At 45.0% G+C, this 26,196-nt stretch overlaps 1 protein-coding gene across 3 annotated transcripts in view; it reads left to right on the plus strand.

Annotated features, from left to right (window-relative positions):
• ASH1L (ASH1 like histone lysine methyltransferase) overlaps positions 1–26,196 on the plus strand; it is a 98,641-nt gene that overhangs the window by 70,130 nt on the left and 2,315 nt on the right. Inside the window, exons 15-27 of one of the 3 annotated variants that reach the window (XM_064732280.1) lie at positions 76–170; positions 2,862–3,016; positions 6,001–6,159; positions 6,973–7,027; positions 7,122–7,254; positions 11,604–11,852; positions 12,135–12,221; positions 13,041–13,131; positions 18,647–18,785; positions 21,183–21,355; positions 23,419–23,585; positions 24,659–24,699; positions 25,266–25,567. In XM_064732280.1, coding sequence (XP_064588350.1) covers positions 76–170; positions 2,862–3,016; positions 6,001–6,159; positions 6,973–7,027; positions 7,122–7,254; positions 11,604–11,852; positions 12,135–12,221; positions 13,041–13,131; positions 18,647–18,785; positions 21,183–21,355; positions 23,419–23,585; positions 24,659–24,699; positions 25,266–25,567 — 1,846 coding nt within the window. Of the gene's footprint in view, positions 1–75; positions 171–2,861; positions 3,017–6,000; positions 6,160–6,972; positions 7,028–7,121; positions 7,255–9,852; positions 10,030–11,603; positions 11,853–12,134; positions 12,222–13,040; positions 13,132–18,646; positions 18,786–21,182; positions 21,356–23,418; positions 23,586–24,658; positions 24,700–25,265; positions 25,568–26,196 lie in introns of those variants that run through there. The other 2 variants (XM_064732281.1, XM_064732282.1) reach the window with 2 other exon arrangements.

Raw genomic sequence — 26,196 nt, forward strand, 5'->3', positions numbered from 1 at the left:
TCTGTCTCTGCTTTGGCTGCCGTGCTGAGTTCTTGGCACAGTTTTTCCTGTCTATCAGAACAATCTGTTTTCCAGAGGGGCCACATCCCTGAGGAGCCCAGTGAAAGTGTGAACGCCCCAACCAGGCTGACACCTCAGCTGCAGATGAAGCCCATGTCCAACAGGGAGAGGTAAGGGCTGATTTCAGGGGCATTTGCCTCAGAAATGGAGTGCTGTGCAAATACTGATGTGTTCCTGAAATTGCTGAGGATGCAGCTTTTAGCTCTCCTTGACCAGCCAGGCTGGAATTCCTCTCCACTGAGCAGACACAGGTTACACCTCTGAATATCCAGCTTTTCCCTCCATTAAAAAATGAATTTTCCAGTAAAAAGCATCTTTTAGTTCTCCTTTAGCAGCCAGGCTGGAATTCCTCTCCACTGAGGAGAGAATGCACAGGTTGTACCTTTGAATATCCAGCTTTTCCCTCCATTAAAAAATGAATTTTCCAGTAAAAAGCATCTTTTAGTTCTCCTTTAGCAGCCAGGCTGGAATTCCTCTCCACTGAGCAGACACAGGTTACACCTCTGAATATCCAGCTTTTCCCTCCATTAAAAAATTAATTTTAAAATAATTATAGTTATATAATTATATTATATAACTATATATATATTATATATAATAGTAAAAAGCATCTTTTAGTTCTCCTTTAGCAGCCAGGCTGGAATTCCTCTCCACTGAGCAGACACAGGTTACACCTCTGAATAGCCAGCTTTTCCCTCCATTAAAAAATTAATTTTAAAATAATTATAGTTATATAATTATATTATATAACTATATATATATTATATATAATAGTAAAAAGCATCTTTTAGTTCTCCTTTAGCAGCCAGGCTGGAATTCCTCTCCACTGAGCAGACACAGGTTACACCTCTGAATATCCAGCTTTTCCCTCCATTAAAAAATGAATTTTCCAGTAAAAAGCATCTTTTAGTTCTCCTTTAGCAGCTGTGGGAATCCATAACGTTATTTGTCACGTCTACTGCTTGGGAAACTTTTCTGCTGTAACAGAACTTCGGGCCACATCCTGAGGCCTAAATACTCTTTTTTAACCATTTCCTAAAAACCCTCTGACTTTATGGATTCCCACAGCAGCCAGGCTGGAATTCCTCTCCACTGAGGAGAGAATGCACAGGTTGTACCTTTGAATATCCAGCTTTTCCCTCCATTAAAAAATGAATTTTCCAGTAAAAAGCATCTTTTAGTTCTCCTTTAGCAGCCAGGCTGGAATTCCTCTCCACTGAGGAGAGAATGCACAGGTTGTACCTTTGAATATCCAGCTTTTCCCTCCATTAAAAAATGAATTTTCCAGTAAAAAGCATCTTTTAGTTCTCCTTTAGCAGCCAGGCTGGAATTCCTCTCCACTGAGCAGACACAGGTTACACCTCTGAATAGCCAGCTTTTCCCTCCATTAAAAAATTAATTTTAAAATAATTATAGTTATATAATTATATTATATAACTATATATATATTATATATAATAGTAAAAAGCATCTTTTAGTTCTCCTTTAGCAGCCAGGCTGGAATTCCTCTCCACTGAGGAGAGAATGCACAGGTTGTACCTCTGAATATCCAGCTTTTCCCTACATTAAAAAAAAAAAAATTTCCAGTAAAAAGCATCTTTTAGTTCTCCTTTAGCAGCTGTGGAATCCTAACATTATTTGTCACGTCTACTGCTTGGGAAACTTTTCTGCTGTAACAGAACTTCGGGCCACATCCTGAGGCCTAAATACTCTTTTTTAACCATTTCCTAAAAACCCTCTGACTTTATGGATTCCCACAGCAGCCAGGCTGGAATTCCTCTCCACTGAGGAGAGAATGCACAGGTTGTACCTTTGAATATCCAGCTTTTCCCTCCATTAAAAAATGAATTTTCCAGTAAAAAGCATCTTTTAGTTCTCCTTTAGCAGCCAGGCTGGAATTCCTCTCCACTGAGCAGACACAGGTTGTACCTTTGAATATCCAGCTTTTCCCTCCATTAAAAAATGAATTTTAAAATAATTATAGTTATATAATTATATTATATAACTATATATATATTATATATAATAGTAAAAAGCATCTTTTAGTTCTCCTTTAGCAGCCAGGCTGGAATTCCTCTCCACTGAGGAGAGAATGCACAGGTTGTACCTTTGAATATCCAGCTTTTCCCTCCATTAAAAAATGAATTTTCCAGTAAAAAGCATCTTTTAGTTCTCCTTTAGCAGCCAGGCTGGAATTCCTCTCCACTGAGCAGACACAGGTTGTACCTTTGAATATCCAGCTTTTCCCTCCATTAAAAAAAAAAAATTTCCAGTAAAAAGCATCTTTTAGTTCTCCTTTAGCAGCTGTGGGAATCCATAACATTATTTGTCACGTCTACTGCTTGGGAAACTTTTTCTGCTGTAACAGAACTTTGGGCCACATCCTGAGGCCTAAATACTCTTTTTTAACCATTTCCTAAAAACCCTCTGACTTTATGGATTCCCACAGCAGCCAGGCTGGAATTCCTCTCCACTGAGCAGACACAGGTTGTACCTTTGAATATCCAGCTTTTCCCTCCATTAAAAAATGAATTTTCCAGTAAAAAGCATCTTGGCTGGTAATTCCTCTCCACTGAGCAGACACAGGTTGTACCTTTGAATATCCAGCTTTTCCCTCCATTAAAAAATAAATTTTCCAGTAAAAAGCATCTTTTAGTTCTCCTTTAGCAGCCAGGCTGGAATTCCTCTCCACTGAGGAGAGAATGCACAGGTTGTACCTTTGAATATCCAGCTTTTCCCTCCATTAAAAAATGACTTTTCCAGTGAAAAGAGCTTCTGGAATAGCTGCCTAATCCCTGCAGGAATTTTGTGCTGAAGCACCACGTGTTCCTGGTGCGGAACTGGGAGAAGATCAGGCAGAAGCAGGAGGAGGTGAAGCACAGTGACAGCATGCACAGCTCGTCGCTGTACACGCGCTGGAACGGGATGTGCCGCGACGACGGCAACATCAAATCTGGTGAGGCACACAAAGAGTTAAACTCGGCGTAAATCCATCCTTGGAATGAGTAACTTGCAACCTGGGTGTATGTTTGTCTTGGTTTGCTAAGGAAGGCAGGAGTCTCCCATGAAATGGAAAATGCAAATCCTCTCCCTGTGAATTATTGTAATTTTGAAATTCAGGCGGTCTCTCAGGCAAAGATATGGGAGCAGGAAAAATAAAAATACAAATGTAATAGTACAAAAAAGCTATCTATAACACATATCAGCTATTTCACCTATATCAGCTATATTTCACTACTATAATAATATTCACTACAATATTATAATATATAACACATACTTATATCAGTGCTATTTCAGTTATATTAGGTATATTTCACTACTGTGTCTAAGCTTAATTAGCAACAGAAATAAAAACTACATCTTTATGACAAAGTTACTTTAACACCACACATAAAAAATCCATTTTAAGATTTGCAAAAAGCCAATGTTATAATATATATCTATAACACATACTTATATCAGCTATTTCACTTATATCAGCTATATTTCACTACTATGTCTAATCTTAAAAATAAATAAAAAAGAAATAAAAAGCATATCCTTATAACAAAGTTAATTTAATATCACACATACAGAATCCATTTTAATATTTACAAAATGCCAATATTACAATGTGTATCTATAACACATACTTATATCAGCTATTTCACTTATATCAGCTATATTTCGCTGCTATGTCTAAGCTTAATTAGCAACAGAAATAAAAACTATATTAACTATAACTTTATAAAGAAGTTACTTTAAAATCACACATATAAAATCCATTTTAATATTTGCAACAAGCCAATATTAAAATATGTATCTATAACACATATCAGCTATTTCACCTATATCAGCTATATTTCACTACTATGTCTAATCTTAAAAATAAATAAAAAAGAAATAAAAAGCATATCTTTATAACAAAGTTACTTTAATATCACACATACAGAATCCATTTTAATATTTGCAAAAAGCCAATATTATAATATATATCTATAACACATATCAGCTATTTCACTTATATCAGGTATATTTCACTACTATGTCTAAGCTTAAAAATAAATAAAAAGAAAAAAGAAATAAAAACCATATATTTACAACAAAGTTCCTTTAACACCACACATACAGAATCCATTTTAATATTTGCAAAAAGCCAATATTATAATATATAACACATATTAGCTATTTCACTTCTATGTCTAAGCTTAATTAGCAACAGAAATAAAACCCGTATCTTTACAACAAGGTTACTTTAACACCACACATATAAAATCCATTTTAATATTTGCAAAAAGCCAATATTATAATATGTATCTATAACACATATCAGCTATTTCACTATTATGTCTAAGCCTAATTAGCAACAGAAATAAAAACTGTATCTTTATAACAGTTACTTTAACACCACACATAGAGAATCCATTTTAATATTTGCAACAAGCCAATATTATAATATGTATCTATAACACATATCAGCTATTTCAGTTATATCAGCTATTTCACTTCTATGTCTAAGTTTAATTAATGACAATTAAAAACCGTATCTTTACAACAAGGTTACTTTAACACCACACATAAAAAATCCAGTTTAATATTTACAAAAAGCCAATATTATAATGTGTATCTGTAACACATATCAGCTATTTCACTATTATGTCTAAGCTTAATTAGCAACAGAAATAAAAACCGTATCTTTACAACAAAGTTCCTTTAACACCACACATACAGAATCCAGTTTAATATTTACAAAAAGCCAATATTATAATATGTATCTATAACACATATTAGCTATTTCACTACTATGTCTAAGCTTAATTAGCAACAGAAATAAAAACCGTATCTTTACAACAAGGTTACTTTAACACCACACATATAAAATCCATTTTAATATTTGCAAAAAGCCAATATTGTAATGTGTATTTCTTACACATATCAGCTATTTCAGTTATATCAGCTATTTCAACTTCTATGTCTAAGTTTAATTAACGACAGAAATAAAAACCGTATCTTTACAACAAGGTTACTTTAACACCACACATATAAAATCCATTTTAATATTTGCAAAAAGCCAATATTATAATGTGTATTTCTTACACATATCAGCTATTTCAGTTATATCAGCTATTTCAGTTATATCAGCTATTTCAACTTCTATGTCTAAGTTTAATTAACGACAGAATTAAAAACCGTATCTTTACAACAAGGTTACTTTAACACCACACATACAGAATCCAGTTTAATATTTACTACAAAAAGCCAATATTATAATATGTATCTATAACATATATTAGCTATTTCACTACTATGTCTAAGCTTAATTAGCAACAGAAATAAAAACTGTATCTTTATAACAGTTACTTTAACACCACACATACAGAATCCATTTTAATATTTGCAACAAGCCAATATTATAATATGTATCTGTTACACATATCAGCTATTTCAGTTATATCAGCTATTTCACTTCTATGTCTAAGTTTAATTAATGACAGAATTAAAAACCGTATCTTTACAACACAGTTACTTTAACACCACACATACAGAATCCAGTTTAATATTTACAAAATCCAATATTATAATATGTATCTATAACACATATCAGCTATTTCAGTTATATCAGCTATTTCAGTTATATCAGCTATTTCACTTCTATGTCTAAGTTTAATTAATGACAATTAAAACCCGTATCTTTACAACAAGGTTACTTTAACACCACACATACAGAATCCAGTTTAATATTTACAAAATCCAATATTATAATGTGTATCTATAACACATATCAGCTATTTCAGTTATATCAGCTATTTCACTTCTATGTCTAAGTTTAATTAACGACAGAATTAAAAACCGTATCTTTACAACAAGGTTACTTTAACACCACCCGTATAAAATGCAGTTTAATATTGACACAAAGCCAGTTTTGTGAGGTGTTTGTGTGCTGTGCTCCTCCCCCAGACGTGTTCATGACCCAGTTCTCGGCGCTGCAGACGGCGCGCTCGGTGCGGACGCGGCGCTTGGCGGCGGCCGAGGAGAACCTCGAGGTGGCTCGAGCCGCCCGCCTGGCCCAGATCTTCAAGGAGATCTGTGACAGCATCATAGCCTACAAAGGTGAAGGTGATTCTCTTTAAAAATATCTCCGTGGGTGTGTTTTCAAGCTCTGGGAATAGGAAATGCTGGAAAAATATGGGGTGTTAAATCACTCCTTATTGAAGTTGGAAGGGAGACGACCCACCTTGCGTTGGTCAGCATCGACTGCACTTTATTGATCAATCAGGCACCTTTTATAACAGTGTTAATTCACTTCATGCATATTGCAAAATCTGAGCTCACAATAGGCCAGAGATTACACACCAACCCCTCCTTATGTTTCCAATACCAAGATTTGGGTTCTCAAAATTATTCTTGCTTTCCCAAAACAGCCAAAGATAGAACATCCACTTGTTATGAGAAAGCTGCCTGAGAACTCTGATGTGCAAGGCTCTCAAGGCCTTCATGTTTGTCACCTTTACTTGTAATTAAAAATAACCTGAGAACCTCTGCTGTTCACAGAAACAGGCTGTGAGAACCTGCTCCTCACAGCTGCCTTCTAGGCCATCCCTGAAAAAATCTCCAACAACTCCTATTCTTTAAAACTTCTTCCCAATAATCCTTTAGCCTCAACCCCCCTGCTTTACCACCCAAATCTGCAGATGTTGCTGTCCTTTGAAACTGATTTTTCAAAATTCCAGAAAAAATCAGGAACTGTCATCCTTGTGCTACCTGTACTGCAGTTACAGGCACCAACATGTAGAACTGCAGAAGCATTTCAATTCCCCATGGCTCAGATAACAGAAAAGCCTTTTTTTTTAACCCAGATTGAATGTTGTTAGTTGCTTTTCTTTGGAAGTTTCACTCCAGTGATGTCACCAAGCTCTGTTCCTGTTGCAGACTCCTCCAGGCAGGCGCTGGCAGCTCCTCTCCTGAACCTGCCCCCAAAGAAAAAGTAAGTGCTGCCTTCCCAGAGCTGCTTTCTCTGGTGGATTTGCACAGTGGGAATTGCTGCTCAGCCTGACATTGTGCCAACATTCCTGTTGTAGAAATGCAGACTATTACGAAAAGATCTCTGACCCCTTGGACCTTGCCACGATTGAGAAGCAGATCCTGACCGGTTACTACAAAACTGTGGAAGCTTTTGATGGGGACATGCTGAAGGTCTTCAGGAATGCAGAGGTGAGGCTCTGTCTGGCCTGAAAGCTGCTGCACTGGCAGCAGGGGTGTGCCCTCCTTTAATGCTCTTACAGGAATAAAGGAAGAAATTTATTCTGGAGGAAGAGAACTTGTGCTGATCCATTCCTGATGAGGGCTCAGTAGCAAATCGTGAGCCCTTGAGTGCCTTGGGTCACAGAGAAGGTCAAGGACACTCATGAATAGCTGATTTAAAGAAATTTCTCCTTCTTTTGGAAGGGATACCCTGTTTTTCAGTGTGAGGTGTCATGGAATCACAGAATCATGGAATGATTTGGGCTGGGAGGGACCTTAAAGCTCATCCCATTCCACCCCTGCAATGTGCAGGGACACCTTCCACTACCCCAGGCTGCTCCAAGCTCTGTCCAACCTGGCCTGGAACCCTTCCAGGGATCCAGGGGCAGCCACAGCTTCTCTGGGCACCTGTGCCAGGGCCTGCCCACCCTCACAGGGAATATATCCCATATATCCAACCTCAATTTTCCTTTTTCCAGTTTGAACCCATTCCCCCTTGTCCTGTCACTCCAGTTCCTGATGAACAGTCCCTCTCCAGCTTCCCTGGAGCCCCTTCAGACCCTGCAATGGGCTCTGAGGTCTCCACACAACCTTCTCTTCTCCAGACTGAACATTCCCAGCTGTCCTAGCCTGGCTTCAGTCCCCTCAGCAACTTTGTGGCCACCTCTGGACTTGCTCCAGCATTTCCATGTCCTTCTTACATTGTGGGTCCTGGAACTGGACACAGCACCTCAGGTGGAGTCTCAGGAGAGCAGAGCAGAGAGGAAAAATCCATTTCCTTGATCTGCTGCCCATGTTCCTTGGATGCAGCCCAGGACAGTGGTGGTTTCTGGGCTGGGAGCACACAGGGCCAGGGCACGTTGAGTTTTTGGTCACCCATCACCCCAAATCCTCCTCCCAGGGCTGCTCTCAGGTCCTCCCCTGCCTGTGTCACATCCATGCACCTGCTGGCCAGAGTCAGGAGGGAGATGGAGACTTCACCCCAGGTTTGGGGCTGCAGCTGTAGGGAGACCTCCCTGGAGCTAAATAGGAAATAAAGCACTTTTTGGTGACTTTTTGGAGAAATACTATGGCGGGAAGTCCCTGATGGGGCTGACATTCACCAGCTGTGCAAGGCCTACTACAACAATGGCCAGAATCATGAGGGAGATGGAGAGGCCGCCCCAGCTTTGGGGCTGCAGCTATAAGGAAAACCCCTCCCAGGTGCTAAAGGGGAAATAAAGTGTTTTTGAGGGGATTTTCTGTTGGTTTTTATAGAAATACTATGGCAGGAAGTCCCTGCTGGGGTGGGCATTCACCAGCTGTGCAAGGCCTACTGGTGCTCTTGCCAGGATCATGAGGGAGATGGAGAGGCCACCAGGCCTCCCAGGTGTACACAGACAGGAGCTAAACCGGCCAAGACTTTGAAATAAAGCACATTTTGGGGTTTTTTTTGTGATTTTTATGGAAATACTACAGCAGGAAGTCCCCAACGGGGCAGGCTGCGCAATGCCTGCTACAACACTGGCCAGAGTCATGAGGGAGATGGAGAGGCCACCAGCCTCCCAGGTGTGCATGGAGAGCAGCTGAACAGGATAGGACTTGGAAATAAAGCACTTTTTGGGTTTTTTTGTGATTTTTGCAGAAATACTACGGCAGGAAGTCCCCGACAGGGCGGGACGTGTGCTGGCTGCACAAGGCCTACTACAGTGCTGGCCAGAGTCATGAGGGAGATGGAGAGGCCACCAGGCCTCCCAGGTGTACACAGACAGGAACTAAACAGGACAGGACTTGGAAATAAAGCACTTTTTGGGGTTTTTTGTGATTTTTGCAGAAATACTACGGCAGGAAGTCCCCGACGGGGCGGGACGTGTGCTGGCTGCACAAGGCCTACTCCAGTGCTGGCCAGAGTCATGAGGGAGATGGAGAGGCCACCAGGCCTCCCAGGTGTACACAGACAGGAACTAAACAGGACAGGACTTGGAAATAAAGCACTTTTTGGGGTTTTTTGTGATTTTTGCAGAAATACTACGGCAGGAAGTCCCCAACAGGGCGGGACGTGTGCCGCCTGCGCAAGGCCTACTACTACTATGAGAGTAGAGTCATGAGGGAGATGGAGAGGCTGCCCCAGGTTTGGGGCTGCATCTGTAGGGAGAACCTCTCCCAGGAGCTAAATAGGAAATAAAGCACTTTTTTTGGGGTTTTTTTGGTAATTTTTGCAGAAACACTATGTCAGGAAGTCCCCAACGGGGTGGGCTGCGCAACGCCTACTCCAGTGCTGGCCAGAGTCATGAGGGAGTTGGAGAGGCCACCAGCCTCCCAGGTGTGCATGGAGAGCAGCTGAACAGGATAGGACTTGGAAATAAAGCACTTTTTGGGTTTTTTTGTGATTTTTGCAGAAATACTACGGCAGGAAGTCCCCAACAGGGCGGGACGTGTGCTGGCTTCACAAGGCCTACTCCAGTGCTGGCCAGAGTCATGAGGGAGATGGAGAGGCCACCAGGCCGCTCAGGTGTACACAGACAGGAACTAAACAGGACAGGACTTGGAAATAAAGCACTTTTTGGGTTTTTTTTGTGATTTTTGCAGAAATACTACGGCAGGAAGTCCCCGACAGGGCGGGACGTGTGCCGCCTGCGCAAGGCCTACTACTACTATGAGAGTAGAGTCATGAGGGAGATGGAGAGGCTGCCCCAGGTTTGGGGCTGCATCTGTAGGGAGAACCTCTCCCAGGAGCTAAATAGGAAATAAAGCACTTTTTTGGGGTTTTTTTGGTAATTTTTGCAGAAACACTATGACAGGAAGTCCCCAACGGGGTGGGCTGCGCAACGCCTACTCCAGTGCTGGCCAGAGTCATGAGGGAGATGGAGAGGCCACCAGGCCGCTCAGGTGTACACAGACAGGAACTAAACAGGACAGGACTTGGAAATAAAGCACTTTTTGGGTTTTTTTGTGATTTTTGCAGAAATACTATGGCAGGAAGTCCCCAACAGGGCGGGACGTGTGCTGGCTTCACAAGGCCTGCTACAATGCTAGCCAGAGTCATGAGGGAGTTGGAGAGGCCACCAGCCTCCCAGGTGTGCATGGAGAGCAGCTGAACAGGATAGGACTTGGAAATAAAGCTTCTTTTGGGTTTTTTTTGTGATTTTTGCAGAAATACTACAGCAGGAAGTCCCCGACGGGGCGGGATGTGTGCCGGCTGCGCAAGGCCTACTACAATGCTGGCCAGAGTCATGAGGGAGATGGAGAGGCCACCAGGCCGCTCAGGTGTACACAGACAGGAACTAAACTGGACAGGACTTGGAAATAAAGCACTTTTTGGGGCTTTTTCTGATTTTTGCAGAAATACTACGGCAGGAAGTCCCCGACAGGGCGGGACGTGTGCCGCCTGCGCAAGGCCTACTACTACTATGAGAGTAGAGTCAGGAGGGAGATGGAGAGGCTGCCCCAGGTTTGGGGCTGCATCTGTAGGGAGAAGCCCTCCCAGGTGTGCACAGACAGGAGCTAAACAGGAAATAAAGCTTTTTGGGGTTTTTTTGTTGATTTTTGCAGAAATACTACGACAGGAAGTTCCTGACAGGGCGGGACATGTGCTGGCTTCACAAGGCCTACTCCAGTGCTGGCCAGAGTCATGAGGGAGATGGAGAGGCCACCAGCCTCCCAGGTGTGCATGGAGAGCAGCTGAACAGGATAGGACTTGGAAATAAAGCTTCTTTTGGGTTTTTTTTGTGATTTTTGCAGAAATACTACGGCAGGAAGTCCCCGACGGGGCGGGACGTGTGCTGGCTGCACAAGGCCTACTCCAGTGCTGGCCAGAGTCATGAGGGAGATGGAGAGGCCACCAGGCCGCCCAGGTGTACACAGACAGGAACTAAACAGGACAGGACTTGGAAATAAAGCACTTTTTGGGTTTTTTTGTGATTTTTGCAGAAATACTACGGCAGGAAGTCCCCGACAGGGCAGGACGTGTGCTGGCTTCACAAGGCCTACTACAGTGCTGGCCAGAGTCATGAGGGAGATGGAGAGGCCACCAGGCCTCCCAGGTGTACACAGACAGGAACTAAACAGGACAGGACTTGGAAATAAAGCACTTTTTGGGTTTTTTGGTGATTTTTGCAGAAATACTACGGCAGGAAGTCCCCAACGGGGCAGGACATGTGCTGCCTGCACAAGGCCTACTACTACTATGAGAGTAGAGTCAGGAGGGAGATGGAGAGGCTGCCCCAGGTTTGGGGCTGCATCTGTAGGGAGAAGCCCTCCCAGGTGTGCACAGACAGGAACTAAACAGGACAGGACTTGGAAATAAAGCACTTTTTGGGTTTTTTTTGTGATTTTTGCAGAAATACTACGGCAGGAAGTCCCCGACGGGGCGGGACGTGTGCCGCCTGCGCAAGGCCTACTACAACGCGCGGCACGAGGCCTCGGCCCAGATCGACGAGATCGTGGGGGAGACGGCGAGCGAGGCCGACAGCAGCGAGACCTCGGTGTGTGACAAGGACAACGGGCACGAGAAGGACGAGGACGTCATCCGCTGCATCTGCGGCCTCTACAAGGATGAGGGGCTCATGATCCAGTGTGAAAAGTGCATGGTGGGTGTTGGGTGTTGCTGGGTTTTGGGAGTTCGGCGACACAAGCAGTGCTGGGTTGCTGTGAGATTTTTTATTGCATTAATAAATCAGTCTGGAAGGCAAAGACACTTCTGTTGCATGGAGATCTTGTCTGTGTGCTGACGTGGTGTGAAATAGTTGATAGAAAATCTTGCATTTCCTCTGCAAAGTTTATTTTTTTTCCTTAATATTTTTTGAGAAAATGCAGTTTACAACTATAATCTGTGGCAGGACTTTGTGACCGAGCTGTACCTGTTTTTCCAGGTGTGGCAGCACTGTGACTGCATGGGTGTGAACTCGGATGTTGAGCACTACCTGTGTGAGCAGTGTGAACCTCGAGCTGTGAACAGGGTAAAACAAAACTCTCCTTCCTATCACTCTTATAAATCTCCAGCAGCTCCTTAGGGGTTTAGTTTGTATTTGTGTTTTGAATTTGTATCTTTTGGGATTGGTGAAGCTTCCTTGACTTAGGTTCAGTTCCATGAGGGGTCAGTTTTTCTCTGCTTTTCTCTCAGTTTCCCTCTGTGTATTTCCATAGGGTGGTGTGGGAATTGGAAAGATAGAAATCTTCACAGACTCAAGAAGGTTTGATTTGTAGCCTTTGAAGAAGCCTAAATAAAAGCAAAATACACAAACCTTGAACAGAAAAATCATAAATTTATGCTTTTATAGTTATAAGTAAGAATATTCCTTAAGTAAGAAAATCTATATCTATAATACATCCATATACACATATATAAAAACATATATATAATATCTATAATATATATAATAAAAACATATATATTATATCTATTATATATATAATATGTATGATTAATATAATATACTATAATAAATATATTTCTAATATATATTAAATAAGATGATAAAAATTTTTGTAGTATAGTAATAATGTAATTGTATAAAATAAGCTAAAAATTTAGATGTTATAATAAAAACATATGTAATATGTTCCACATTACATACATGTAATAAGACCTTATTAGACAAAAATATCCATGTTACAATGAAAAGAAATAAAAGTGATAAATCAAAAAAGCAAAATAAACTCTGTTAACATCAGCCTATTGGGTCAGAAAGTTATATAACACCTTATAATAAAAAAAAACTATAACCTACTATTTCCTGTGTTATAAATCTCACAGCTCCCTTTCTTTTTCCCTGCAGGAGGTTCCCATGATCCCTCGGCCCCACTATGCCCAGCCTGGCTGTGTTTATTACATCTGCCTCTTGAGGGATGATCTGCTGCTGCGCCAAGGTGGGTGCTGCCTCTGGGGCCAGCAGAGTGCAGGGATCTCTGGCATCACCCTGGCAAAAATGCCTTTGATTTTTCACAAGTGGAAGCTGCCACTTGTACCATTACTCCGTCAAAAATAATTTAATTTTTCACAAGTGGAAACTGCTACTTGTGCCATTACCTTCACAAAAATACTTTGATTTTTCCCAAGTGGAAGCTGCCACTTGTGCCATTACTCTGGCACAAACACTTCCATTTTTCACAAGTGGAAGCTGCCACTTGTGGCAAAAATACTTTCATTTTTCACAAGTGGAAGCTGCCACTTATGCCACTACCCTGTCAAAAATACTTTCATTTTTCCCAAATGGGAGCTGCCATTTGTGGCAAAAATATTTTCATTTTTCCCAAGTGGAAGCTGCCACTAGAGGCAAAAATACTTTCATTTTTCCCAAGTGGAAGCTGCCACTTCTGGCAAAAATACTTTCATTTTTCACGAGTGGAAGCATTTCTCACAAGTGGAAGTTGCCACTTTGTGCCATTACCCGGTCAAAAATACTTTCATTTTTCCCAAATGGGAGCTGCCATTTGTGGCAAAAATACTTTCATTTTTCCCAAGTGGAAGCTGCCACTTGTGCCATTACTCTGTCAAAAATACTTTCATTTTTCACAAGTGGAAGCTGCCACTTGTGCCATTACTCTATCAAAAATACTTTCATTTTTCACAAAAAAAGCTGCCACTAGTGCCATTACTCTGGCAAAAACAATTTAATTTTTCCCAAGTGGAAGCTGCCACTTGTGGCAAAAACACTTCCATTTTTCCCAAGTGGAAGCTGCCACTTGTGGCAAAAATCCTTTTGATTTTTCACAAGGGGAAGCTGCCACTTGTAGCATTACCCTATCAAAAATACTTGCATATTTCCCAAATGGGAGCTGCCACTTGTGGCAAAAATACTTTGATTTTTCACAAGTGGAAGCTGCCACTTGTGCCACTACCCTGGCAAAAATACTTTCATTTTTCACAAGTGGAAGCTGCCACTTGTAGCATTACCCTGTCAAAAATACTTTCATTTTTTCCAGGTGGAAGCTGCCACTTGTGCCATTACTCTGTCAAAAATACTTGCATTTTTCCCAAATGGGACCTGCCACTTGTGGCAAAAATACTTTCATTTTTCACAAGTGAAAGCTGCCACTTGTGCCATTACTCTGGGAAAAATACTTTGATTTTTCACAAGTGGAAGCTGCCACTTGTACCATTACCCTGTCAAAAATACTTTCATTTTTTCCAAGTGGAAGCTGCCACTTGTGCCATTACTCTGAAAAAATAACTTGCATTTTTCCCAAGTGGAAGCTGCCACTTGTGCCATTACCTTCACAAAAATACTTTTATTTTTCACAAGTGAAATCTGCTACTTGTGCTATTACTCTATCAAACAATACTTTCATTTTTCACAAGTGGAAGCTGCCACTTGTGCCATTACTGTATCAAAAATACTTTCATTTTTCACAAGTGGAAGCTGCCACTTGTGCCATTACTCTGGCACAAACACTTCCATTTTTCACAAGTGGAAACTGCCACTTGTGGCAAAAATACTTTTGATTTTTCACAAGGGGAAGCTGCCACTTGTAGCATTACCCTGTCAAAAATACTTTCATTTTTTCCAAGTGGAAGCTGCCACTTTGTAGCATTACTCTGTCAAAAATACTTGCATTTTTCCCAAATGGGAGCTGCCACTTGTGGCAAAAATACTTTGATTTTTCACAAGTGAAAGCTGCCACTTGTGCCATTACTCTGGGAAAAATACTTTCATTTTTCACAAGTGGAAGCTGCCACTTTGTAGCATCACCCTGGCAAAAATAATTTAATTTTTCAAAGTAGAAGCTCCCACTTTGTGGCGTTACTCTGGCAAAAATACTTCCATTTTTCACTGCTCTCTCTGCAGTGCTGGGAGTGACACACAATCAGAATTCTCACAGGCTGTTGATGAAGAAATATTAATTAGCACAGGGTTGTCCTGGCCAGGAGAGGATGATGCTGAGCCAACTGCTGGTAGTTAACATTTAGAAGTAAAGGCCAAAAAGCCTTTATTTTAGTGCAGAATGGGCATTAAAACATCCAGCTCGTTGCTCGTGTGTTCCCTAAAGCTTATCTCCTCTGAACTGTGCTCTGAATTCCTGAATCTCTCCAAGGCAGCCACACAATTCACCTCGCTGATTATGGTTTTTTAAATTTCATCCTACAGATAGAAGGTTAGAAAAAACCCTTTATCATTATCAGGAAACTGCTCTTGAATGAGTGAAACCAGCTGATAAGTTTGCTGGAGGGGAATAGGAGAGCTTTCAGGAAAATGGGGAATTTAGAAAAAGGTCAAAAAGCAGCGTATTCATGATCCCATCTGCAGGATTCTGGAATTTGCATTCAGTTCTCCTTGCTGGGTGTTGCTCTGCATTGTCTGTTCTGCCCAGAGTTCAGCCTTTGGGTTTCTCTTTTTTGACTTCAAGGGCTGTATCAGAACTTGCTTTTATATTTTCTGTTGAAATGGATGATGTTTTATCAGGGGCTTGTGGCATCTTCCAGGTGTTCAGAGCATTAAGATCATTTCTGTCACAAGCGTGTTCAATTTTCCTTGTGTGTCTCTGAGCTGATCTTGGTGACCTTAATTAGAGAAATGTCCCTCTGTGGGACATTGCTGAGCTCTGTGTGCCACCAGCAGGGGACAAAGGGACCAAACTGCAGCTTCAGGGCACCTCTGCAGGCCCAGGGAGCAGATGAAGCAAATTCCACCTCAAGGTGCTGAACAGAACATGCAGCTCCAGCAGGGGAAGGGGAAATCCTTGGGCTTGTTGATTTTCCCACCCTGAATCCTTTTTACTGTGCTGTGGGTGTATCAGGCAGCTTGGACTGTGGCAAAAACAGCTTTTTACTCCCTCTGGTGTCTACAGGGCCTCATAATTCCACATTCTCACAAAAGCATGCTCTGCAGCCCCTCAGTGTGTGTGGTTTATATTTTCCTGGGAGCTGTGCACTGAGTGCCTGCCCAGGAGGAGCTGCACCCTGAACTGCAGTTCCAAGCTTGAGAGCTGATGTTCTGGAGCAACAAGACTGAAAATGAGATGTGTGAGAAAGACCAAATCCCTCTCAGAGGGATCTCAGGGATGGTTGCAGAACTTGTTTCTTCATTTTTTGGCAGTTCTGCTGGAAGTTGTTGAGTGTTACGCCACTGCAAAAATTCCCTAATAGCTAAACTCAGGAGATGATGCAAATAAAACAGATCTGATCCATTCCATCCCATGGAGCTCTGTCTTGGGTAGGAATTGATAGAATGGATCCTGGAAAACCCACCTAGCCAGAAATTCTAACAAATCATCATCCCTGATGCACCAGCAACAAGTGCTCTGATTTTTCCTTGGAAACTTCATTTTTGAGGCAGAATATCAGTATAAACTGGAATTGAAATCAAGTTTCCTGATATTTACAGCAAGAGTTACATCTCCTTCTGAATGCTCCTTTTTCAGTCAGGCACAATGAATGCTGGAGAAGCTTTCTTCTCATGGGAGAGGTGGGGAAGAAGAGTTGAAAAAAGCTGGTTTAAAATTAGGTGGTTTAAAATGGAATGATTTTATTTACATTCTACTTGGGGCCAGTAGCTCCTCTCAGTATGTTCCTTGTATTCTAAAAGTCTTTTAAGGAACCCACCTCTCTAATTTCTTTAGAAATTACCCTTAAAGTTGTTTAAAGTTTTAGGCCAGATGGGAAGAAGACACCAAGCTCTGTGGTGTGGTCAGAATGCTGAGGGAAGGGATGGACAGGCTGGAGAGGTGGGACCACGTGAACATCATGAAATTTAGGTTGGATTTATGGAAGAAATTTCTCTCTATGAGTCCTTAGGATCATCTTTTAAACTTAGACAAGATTGATAAATGAGATTATATGAATGAAAATATAATGTGCTTCACTTTAATCCTGAATCTGGTTATAGCAAAAATGGGGTGTGGAAGACCCTGGGGCCATGTTGTGGTTCCCTGGCATTTTTTCCCAAACCTGCTAATTAACAACACCAATATCCATGGAAGGAAAACAGACATTACTGCACATACACAAAAACAGGGGAAAAAATAGGGAAAACAACTCCCAGGAATCATTGTCATTTAATGGAAACGTGAGAAAAATGTTCTAGCTGAGTCAAAAGGGCAAAGGGAGTGTCAGAAATTGTTATGCACAAAATAGCAGAGGGATTGTGCCCTTCTGTAACCTCTGTCTGCCCTGCCTGCCCTGTGCTGCTCTGACATCCCACTGCCTGTAAAAACAAAGATAACAGAGATAATCTGATCTGGATCATCTTTTCTGTGCACAGAGTCTGCCCAGGTGATTTGGAGGGTGAGTGATGAAGGTCTGTGAAATGTGGCTCAGGAAAGGTGCAAGGATGCAGAAATCAGGGAGCAAACAGAAATTAGCTGGCAACAGTTAAACTCTAGGAAGGATTTTTTCACAAAATCATGACTAGACTGTGGCAAGCCTTGGAGAGGTCAGAGTAGAAATGGTTCCAAAAAAGATTAGACAAATACTTGGAAGAAGGATTAATTCCCAAAGCCTTTGGCTCTGAAACAGAAAAGCAGCAGGGACAGCACAGGGAGGTTTTCCTTGGCTCTCTCCTCCTGCCAGCCAGAACATTCTGCTGTGTGACCTCTGCTCCTGCCCAGGGGAGCTTTTATGACTTGGGACCTCCCAGGTTTTGGTCATTTTGAGGTAAATAACAGAAAAAATGGAATCTCCTGCCAGCCCTGGAAGTGCTTAAGGGCAGGTGGGATGGAGCTCTGGGCAGCTTGGTCTGGTGGAAGATATCTCTGCACATGGCAGGGGGGTGGGTCTGGATGGTCTTTAAAATCCTTTCCAGCCCAGGTAATTTTGGGATTTCACAGGTCAGAGCAGAGAAATCAAGGAATTAATTCACTTACACGACAAAATGAATAAATTTAAGCTTAGGGTTTGTCCTTGGGAAACGCTTTTTGATTGCCGGCAGTGCCAGTTTGTTCAGTCCTTTTTGTATTCTCTTTACCTTTCCTGAGCTCTACATCTCATTGGAATTCTGCTGGAATAACCAAAGGCTTGGGGCTTCTCAGGACAGGATTTTCTTAATAGTAACCTCCTCTCTAAGTATCTTCTCTCTCACAGATCTATTGCAGCCATCACTAATTCCTACACCTTTTCCTAGTCATGACTGACATGTTTACATATGCTGTGGTTTGTCATGGTTTTGATCACCATATCCTGTGGTTTGTCATGGTTTTGATCACCATATCCTGAGGTTTGTCATGGTTTTGATCCCTCACAGGTTGCTGTTTTCAGTCTGGCATGGAAAGCCGTGGCTATTTTTTCTGTTAAGCTGCAGTGAAAAACATCTGAGCGCTCTTGGCAGCTTGTGCAGCGCGTTCATGTCACTCCTTACAACCCAGCATTAGGTTGTGCTCATTTTACTGATTATTGCCTGTGGTTCTGAGGCCAGGCTGCTCACAGGTGTGTCCTTTGTGCCCTGGCCAGGTGACTGCGTGTACCTGATGAGGGACAGCCGCAGGACCCCCGACGGGCACCCGGTGCGGCAATCGTACCGCCTGCTGTCCCACATCAACCGCGACAAGCTCGACATCTTCCGCATCGAGAAGCTCTGGAAGAACGAGAAGTGAGTGCCAGCCAGCCTTGGAGTTGGAGCCATCCCACTGGCCTGCCTGCCAAAGAACAGGAATTGTGTGGCAGTCTCACCTTTAGGATGCAGGAATGAGCAAGGTGCAGGTGCAGAGGTTGGGAATTCCCAGCTGGAGCTGGTGCTCTGCAGCTGCACAGTGGAAACGTGAGGTTGGAGGTTTAAGCAAAGGATCAGAGATAGAAATGGATGAATTTCCTCAGTGTTGAAACAGGCAGTGACAGCTGTGCTGTGCCCATGGAAACCACACTGGAGTTGTGCTCCACAACTGCATGGTTGGAAACACTTGAAGGTTTAAGCACAGGGATCAGAGATGGAAATGGATGGATTTCCTCAGTGTTGGAGCAGGTGGATGCAGTGACAGCTGTGCTGTGCCCATGGAAACCATGCTGGAGTTGTGCTCCACAACTGCATGGTGGAAATCCATGAGGTTGGAGGTTTAATCAAAGGATCAGAGATGGAAATTGATGGATCTCTTCAGTGTTGGAACAGGCAGTGACAGCTGTGCTGTGCCCATGGAAACCACACTGTGGCTTGTGCTCAACAACTGCATGGTGCAAATCCATGAGGTTGGAGGTTTAATCAAATGATCAGAGATGGAACTGGATGGATTTCCTCAGTGTTGGAACAGGCTGTAGGTGCAGTGACAGCTGTGCTGTGCCCATGGAAACCATGCTGGAGTTGTGCTCTGCAGCTGCATGGTTGGAAGTATGTGAGGTTGGAGGTTTAATCAAAGGATCAGAGATGGAAATGGATGAATTTCCTCAGTGTTGGAACAGGCAGTGACAGCTGTGCTGGCCAGTCACAGTCTGCTGTGCCCATGGAAACCACACTGGAGTTGTGCTCCACAACTGCATGGTGCAAATCCATGAGGTTGGAGGTTTAATCAAAGGATCAGAGATGGAAATGGATGGATTTCCTCAGTGTTGGAACAGGCTGTAGGTGCAGTGACAGCTGTGCTGTGCCCATGGAAACCATGCTGGAGTTGTGCTCCACAACTGCATGGTGGAAATCCATGAGGTTGGAGGTTTAATCAGAGGATCAGAGATAGAAATGGATGGGTTTCCTCAGTGTTGGAGCAGGGTGTAGGTGCAGTGACAGCTGTGCTGTGCCCTGGCCACTCACTCTGCTGTGCCCATGGAAACCCCACTGGAGTTGTGCTCCACAACTGCATGGTTGGAAACACTTGAAGGTTTAAGCACAGGGATCAGAGATAGAAATGGATGGATTTTCTCAGTGTTGGAACAGGTGGATGCAGTGACAGCTGTGCTGTGCCCATGGAAATCATGCTGGAGCTGGTGCTCTGCAGCTGCATGGTGGAAATCCATGAGGTTGGAGGTTTAAGCAAAGGATCAGAGATGGAAATGGATGGGTTTCCTCAATGTTGGAGCAGGCTGTGGATGCAGTGACAGCTGTGCTGTGCTCTGATCAGTCACAGTCTGCTGTGCCCATGGAAACCACACTGGAGTTGTGCTCCACAACTGCATGGTTGGAAATACATGAGGTTGGAGGTTTAATCAAAAGATCAGAGATGGAAATGGATGGATTTCCTCAGTGTTGGAGCAGGTGGATGCAGTGACAGCTGTGCTGTGCCCATGGAAACCATGCTGGAGTTGTGCTCCACAACTGCATGGTGGAAATACATGAGGTTGGAGATTTAATCAAAAGATCAGAGATAGAAATGGAGGGATTTCCTCAGTGTTGGAGCAGATTGTGGATGCAGTGACAGCTGTGCTGTGCTCTGATCAGTCACAGTCTGCTGTGCCCATGGAAAACACACTGGAGTTGTGCTCTGCAGCTGCACAGTGGAAACGTGAGGTTGGAGGTTTAAGCAAAGGATCAGAGATGGAAATGGATGAATTTTCTCAGTGTTGGAACAGGCAGTGACAGCTGTGCTGTGCCCATGGAAACCACACTGGAGTTGTGCTCCACAACTGCATGGTTGGAAACACTTGAAGGTTTAAGCACAGGGATCAGAGATAGAAATGGATGGATTTCCTCAGTGTTGGAACAGGCAGTGACAGCTGTGCTGTGCCCATGGAAATCATGCTGGAGCTGGTGCTCTGCAGCTGCATGGTTGGGAACACTTGAGGTTGGAGGTTTAATCAAAGGATCAGAGATAGAAATGAATGGATCTCCTCAGTGTTGGAGCAGGCTGTGGATGCAGTGACAGCTGTGCTGTGCCATGGCCACTCACTCTGCTGTGCCCATGGAACCACACTGGGACGGTTTCCCCTCACTGCAGGCAGGCAGTGGAACATGGAATTTGTGTGACTCTGCTGTTCAAGTGCAAGAGAGGGAACTCAGAGCAAAGCAGGGGATGGAGTGAGCTGTGTCCTGGGCTGATGGGTGTTTGTGTCCCCTCTGCCCCCTCAGGGAGGAGCGCTTTGCCTTTGGCCACCACTATTTCCGTCCGCACGAAACGCACCATTCCCCGTCTCGCAAGTTCTACCACAACGAGCTCTTCCGGGTGCCCCTGTATGAAATCATCCCCTTGGAGGCCGTGGTGGGCACCTGCTGTGTGCTAGACCTCTACACCTACTGCAAAGGTGGGAATTAAACACATCCCTGAGCATTTGGGCACTGAGCTGTGGTGGTTTAACCCCTGCTGGAAGCTCAGCACTACCCAGCCACTCGCTGGGATGGGAGGGAACTGGAAAAAGTTGAACCCAAGGGGTTGGGATAAAAACAGTTTAATGGTTGAAATAAATTAAAATATTGTAGTAATAATAATGATAGCAATAGTAGTAATGGAAAGGGAGGTTACAGAGAGAGAGAGAGAGGTGTCCAGTATCTGAAGGGGATAGAAGGAAGGTGGAGAGAGACTCTTAATCATGACAGGACAAGAGGGAATGGCTTCAACCTGAAAAAGAGGCAATTTAGGTTGGATACACAGAGGAAATTCTTGCCTGTGAGGGTGGGCAGGCCCTAGCACAGGTTGCACAAAGCTGTGGCTGCCCCTGGATCCCTGGCAGTGTCCAAGCCAGGCTGGATGGGGATGGAGCAACCTGGGATAATGGAAGGTGTCCCTGCCCATGGCAGGGTGGAATGGGAGGAGATTTAAGGTCCCTCCCAGCCCAAAGCACTCCATGATTCTGTGAATAAACCCCAGGGAGCACAAGTGATGCCCAGTGCAGCCACTCCCAGCACAAATTGGGGATCCCAGCCACCCCCACTGGGCTGGACACTCCGTGGTGTGGAACACCCTGGGGTCAGCAGGGCCAGCACAGGGACACTCTGTGGTGTGGAGCACCCTGGGGTCAGCAGGGCCAGCACAGGGACACTCCCTGGTGTGGAACACCCTGGGGTCAGCAGGGCCAGCCTGGGGTCAGCAGGGCCAGCACAGGGACACTCCCTGGTGTGGAACACCCTGGGGTCAGCAGGGCCAGCACAGGGACAGTCCATGGTGTGGAACACCCTGGGGCTAGCACAGGGACACTGTGGTGTGGAACATCCTGGGGTCAGCAGGGCCAGCACAGGGACACTCTGTGGTGTGGAACACCCTGGGTCAGCAGGGCAGCACAGGGACACTCTGTGGTGTGGAACACCCTGGGGTCAGCAGGGCCAGCACAGGGACACTGTGGTGTGGAACACCCTGGGGTCAGCAGGGCCAGCACAGGGACACTGTGGTGTGGAACACCCTGGGGTCAGCAGGGCCAGCACAGGGACACTGTGGTGTGGAACACCCTGGGGTCAGCAGGGCCAGCACAGGGACACTGTGTGGTGTGGAACACCCTGGGGTCAGCAGGGCCAGCACAGGGACACTCCCTGGTGTGGAACACCCTGGGGTCAGCAGGGCCAGCACAGGGACACTCCATGGTGTGGAACATCCTGGGGTCAGCAGGGCCAGCACAGGGACACTCCCTGGTGTGGAACATCCTGGGGTCAGCAGGGCCAGCACAGGGACACTCCATGGTGTGGAACACCCTGGGGTCAGCAGGGCAGCACAGGGACACTCCATGGTGTGGAACACCCTGGGATCAGCAGGGCCAGCACAGGGACCCTCCGTGGTGTGGAACACCCTGGGGTCAGCAGGGCCAGCACAGGGACACTCTGTGGTGTGGAACACCCTGGGGTCAGCAGGGCCAGCACAGGGACACTCCCTGGTGTGGAACACCCTGGGGTCAGCAGGGCCAGCACAGGGACACTCCCTGGTGTGGAACACCCTGGGATGATCCTCCCCAGAGCAGGGGACCCTGGAGGGTGCTGGGCTGAGGGTGAGCACTGCTGGGCACCAGCCAACACCATCCTTACCCTCAACAGGCACTGGGACAAATCCACTCTGTTCTGGAAGCAGGGACATGCCCTGGAGCAGTTGCTGCTGTCCAAAGGCTGTGGGGGCGTTTGTGTGGCTCAGAGCTGGCCAAAAGCTGAGGCTTTGCCCTGGGACAGGGATTCCTGTTTGAAGAGGGAAGAGAAAATGCTGTCAGTTGATATTTGTGTCTGTGAAAGTTTGGGAAGTGTTTGATCAGAGTATGCAGGTTCTCCCCTCAAAGTGACCCTGCTGTGGTTCTGAGTGAGAGAGCAGAGACACTCTGACAGCTCACTCCCAGTGTGATAAACCACATTTCCCCCTCAGTCCATGACTGTTTTCTCCTTGTTCTGGTGCCAGGGAGGCCGAAGGGCGTGAAGGAGCAGGATGTTTACATCTGTGATTACCGCCTGGATAAATCTGCTCACCTCTTCTACAAGATCCACCGCAACCGCTACCCCGTGTGCACCAAGCCCTACGCCTTCGACCACTTCCCCAAGAAACTCACGCCCAAGAGGGATTTCTCTGTGAGTGGCTCTGCTGTCAGCCTCCTCACCTGGTTTTGGGAGGCTGGATGGAGCTCTGGAAAGCTCCTGAGTGTTGATAAATGAAGCTTGGTCAGGCAGAGGGAGCTGATGCTTTAGGTGGGAGTCGGGCTCTGCTCCCAAGGAACAACGGTCAGGAAGAGAGGAAAAGGCCTCAAGTTGTGCCATGAGAGGCTCAGGTTGGACATCAGGAGGAGTTTCCTCATGGAAAGGCCTTGGCAGGGAGGTTTGGAGTCCCCATCCAAACTTCCCTCCAAACCCAGAGAGTTTTGGGGTCCCCATCCAAACCTCCCTTCAGACCCAGAGAGTTTGGGATCCCCATCCAAACCTCCCTTCAAATCCAGAGTTTTGGGATCCCCATCCAAACCTCCCTTCAAACCCAGAGAGTTTTGGGTCCCCATCCAAACCTCCCATCCAAATCCAGCAAAGTTTGGGGTCCCCTTCCAAACCCAGAGAGTTTTAGGGTCCCCATCCCTGGAGGTGCCCTCAGAGCTCTGGGCTGGGGACAGGGTGGGGATGGGGCACAGTTTGGACTGGATGCTCCGGGAGGGCTTTTCCAACCTCAGTCATTCCAGATTCTGTGAGTTTGCACAGCCTGGGGAAAGGCTGGCTGGAAAGCAAGCTTGGAAATAAACCTGGGTGTAGCAGAACGTGCAGTTGGGAGGCAGAGAGGTGCTCAAGGGGTGGTGATGGTGAGCTCAGAGACTCAGAGGTAGCAAATCTGCAAACCTGCAAGTGAGCTCTGCTCTTCCTGGAGCAGAGGTTTTTGTAGTGGCTTTGGAGAAGGTTCCAGATTCATGCTGTGCAGAAAGCAAAGATTATTTTTATCATGATGGTCTGTGGCTTGAAATTTATGTAGAAGATGTGAAGAATCAGACAAGTCTGGCTCTAATTTATCTCATTACGTGATTGTGCCTCCTCCTGAGAGGTCTCTTTGAGGTACACCAGCATTTCCAGAGTGTCCTGCATTGGCTTTCCGAGTATTTGACAGAGCAGCACTTCCTTCCACCGTGAATTTGATTTGGTTTTGATCATAACCTTTATTGTTCTTGCAGCCTCATTATGTGCCAGACAACTACAAGAGGAACGGAGGCAGGTGAGTCTCCCCTCCAGATTGTTGAGAGGAGATGAAATCATGTTGTTTGTTTGCTGTGCCCATTCTCCTCCTGCCCCTTTCCCCTGGGTGCTATGGAAATAAGAAGTTTAAATTATTGAAAGCTCTCTAAAACTTTCAGAGAGATAAAAGGGAACAAGTGAGGAAGGATAGGCATTAATAATAATGTACATCAGGAAAAGAAAGGAGCCATTTGACAGTCAGGAAAAAGCAGCTGAGTGAGGAGATGCTCAAAAGAGGAGGCTTCAGAGCCCAGGTCTGGGAGAGCCTGCAAGAGCATCCCACTAAGGGCTGGGCCAAAGTGGTTTTGGAGGTAAAATCTTTTGGAACTGAAAATAAAAATCCATTTGTTTTTCAGAGCTGCGTTTGGTGCGGTGCAGATAAAGCTGCTGGGTTTGGTGGGATGTAACATTGGGGGGTGTGAGTGCAGGGATGGAGGGAAGAAATTGAGTTCCAGAGATCCCCAGCCCATGGATGAGTCCTGGACTCGTTGAAAATTGTCCTTTCAGGTGAAAAACTTCTCTTTAAACCCCTTTTTTCCCCGCAAGGTCATCCTGGAAATCGGATCGCTCGAAACCACAGATGAAAGACTTAAACCAAGAGGAGGATTCGCTGCCGCTGATGGAGGAGGTGCTGGGGGGCCCTGAGCAGGCTCCAGGGGAGCTGCCCAGCCCCGAGGAGCCCCACAAGGAGCCCGTGGCCAGCGAGGGCTGCGAGGCCGACAAGAAAGGGGACGAGAGCCCCTCGGACACGAGGCCGCTCTGCAGCCCCGAGGAGCGGCGGCACCTCCAGAGGGAGAGGCTCAACCAGATCCTGCTCAACCTCCTCGAGAAAATCCCAGGGAAAAACGGTGAGGGTTCAAGCTCTGCTTGCACAGCCCCTGCGTCTCCTGCAGCTCTGGGGTCGCTTGGCTGAGCTGTGTTGATAAAATGAGTGGTTTTGTGTGAATTTCTTGCTGGTGGGCATTAGGAAAGTCAGTTTTCTTTGTAGCCACGTTTTCCTTTGCAACAGAAATCCACTAAATCCAAGTGAAATTTCTTACAACTATGACACTGTTTTGTGTCATATTTTTAGGGGTTTTTTTGTATAATATTTTTAATAACTACAAAACCTTCCCATAAACTAATTCCCCCCCTATCATTCCTTATCTACAAATAGATATACTTAACAGACAGGCCAGGAAAGACTGAGAGGAGTTTGGAAAGTCTCTTTTGACCTTTCATGAGCTTTCCTTTGGTTCTGAGTGCCTGCTGGAGGTGTTCTCTGAGCTGTGGGATGAGGGGACACTGGTGAAGTGTGACCCTGCTTTTAAATTAAAAGCCAGAATGAGCCCTGTCCAGTCTGTCCAATGCCACACAGTCATGGACTGATGCTTCATTTGGGTTGGGAGGATTTCTGGTCCAGCCATATCTCAGGGCTTGGGTCACTCAGCACCTTGTCCAGGCCTGGTTTGGATTCATCCTTGAAAGAACCAGGAAT

The sequence above is a fragment of the Zonotrichia leucophrys genome, chromosome 25 (assembly GCF_028769735.1).
Source record: "Zonotrichia leucophrys gambelii isolate GWCS_2022_RI chromosome 25, RI_Zleu_2.0, whole genome shotgun sequence".
Taxonomy (NCBI): domain Eukaryota; kingdom Metazoa; phylum Chordata; class Aves; order Passeriformes; family Passerellidae; genus Zonotrichia; species Zonotrichia leucophrys.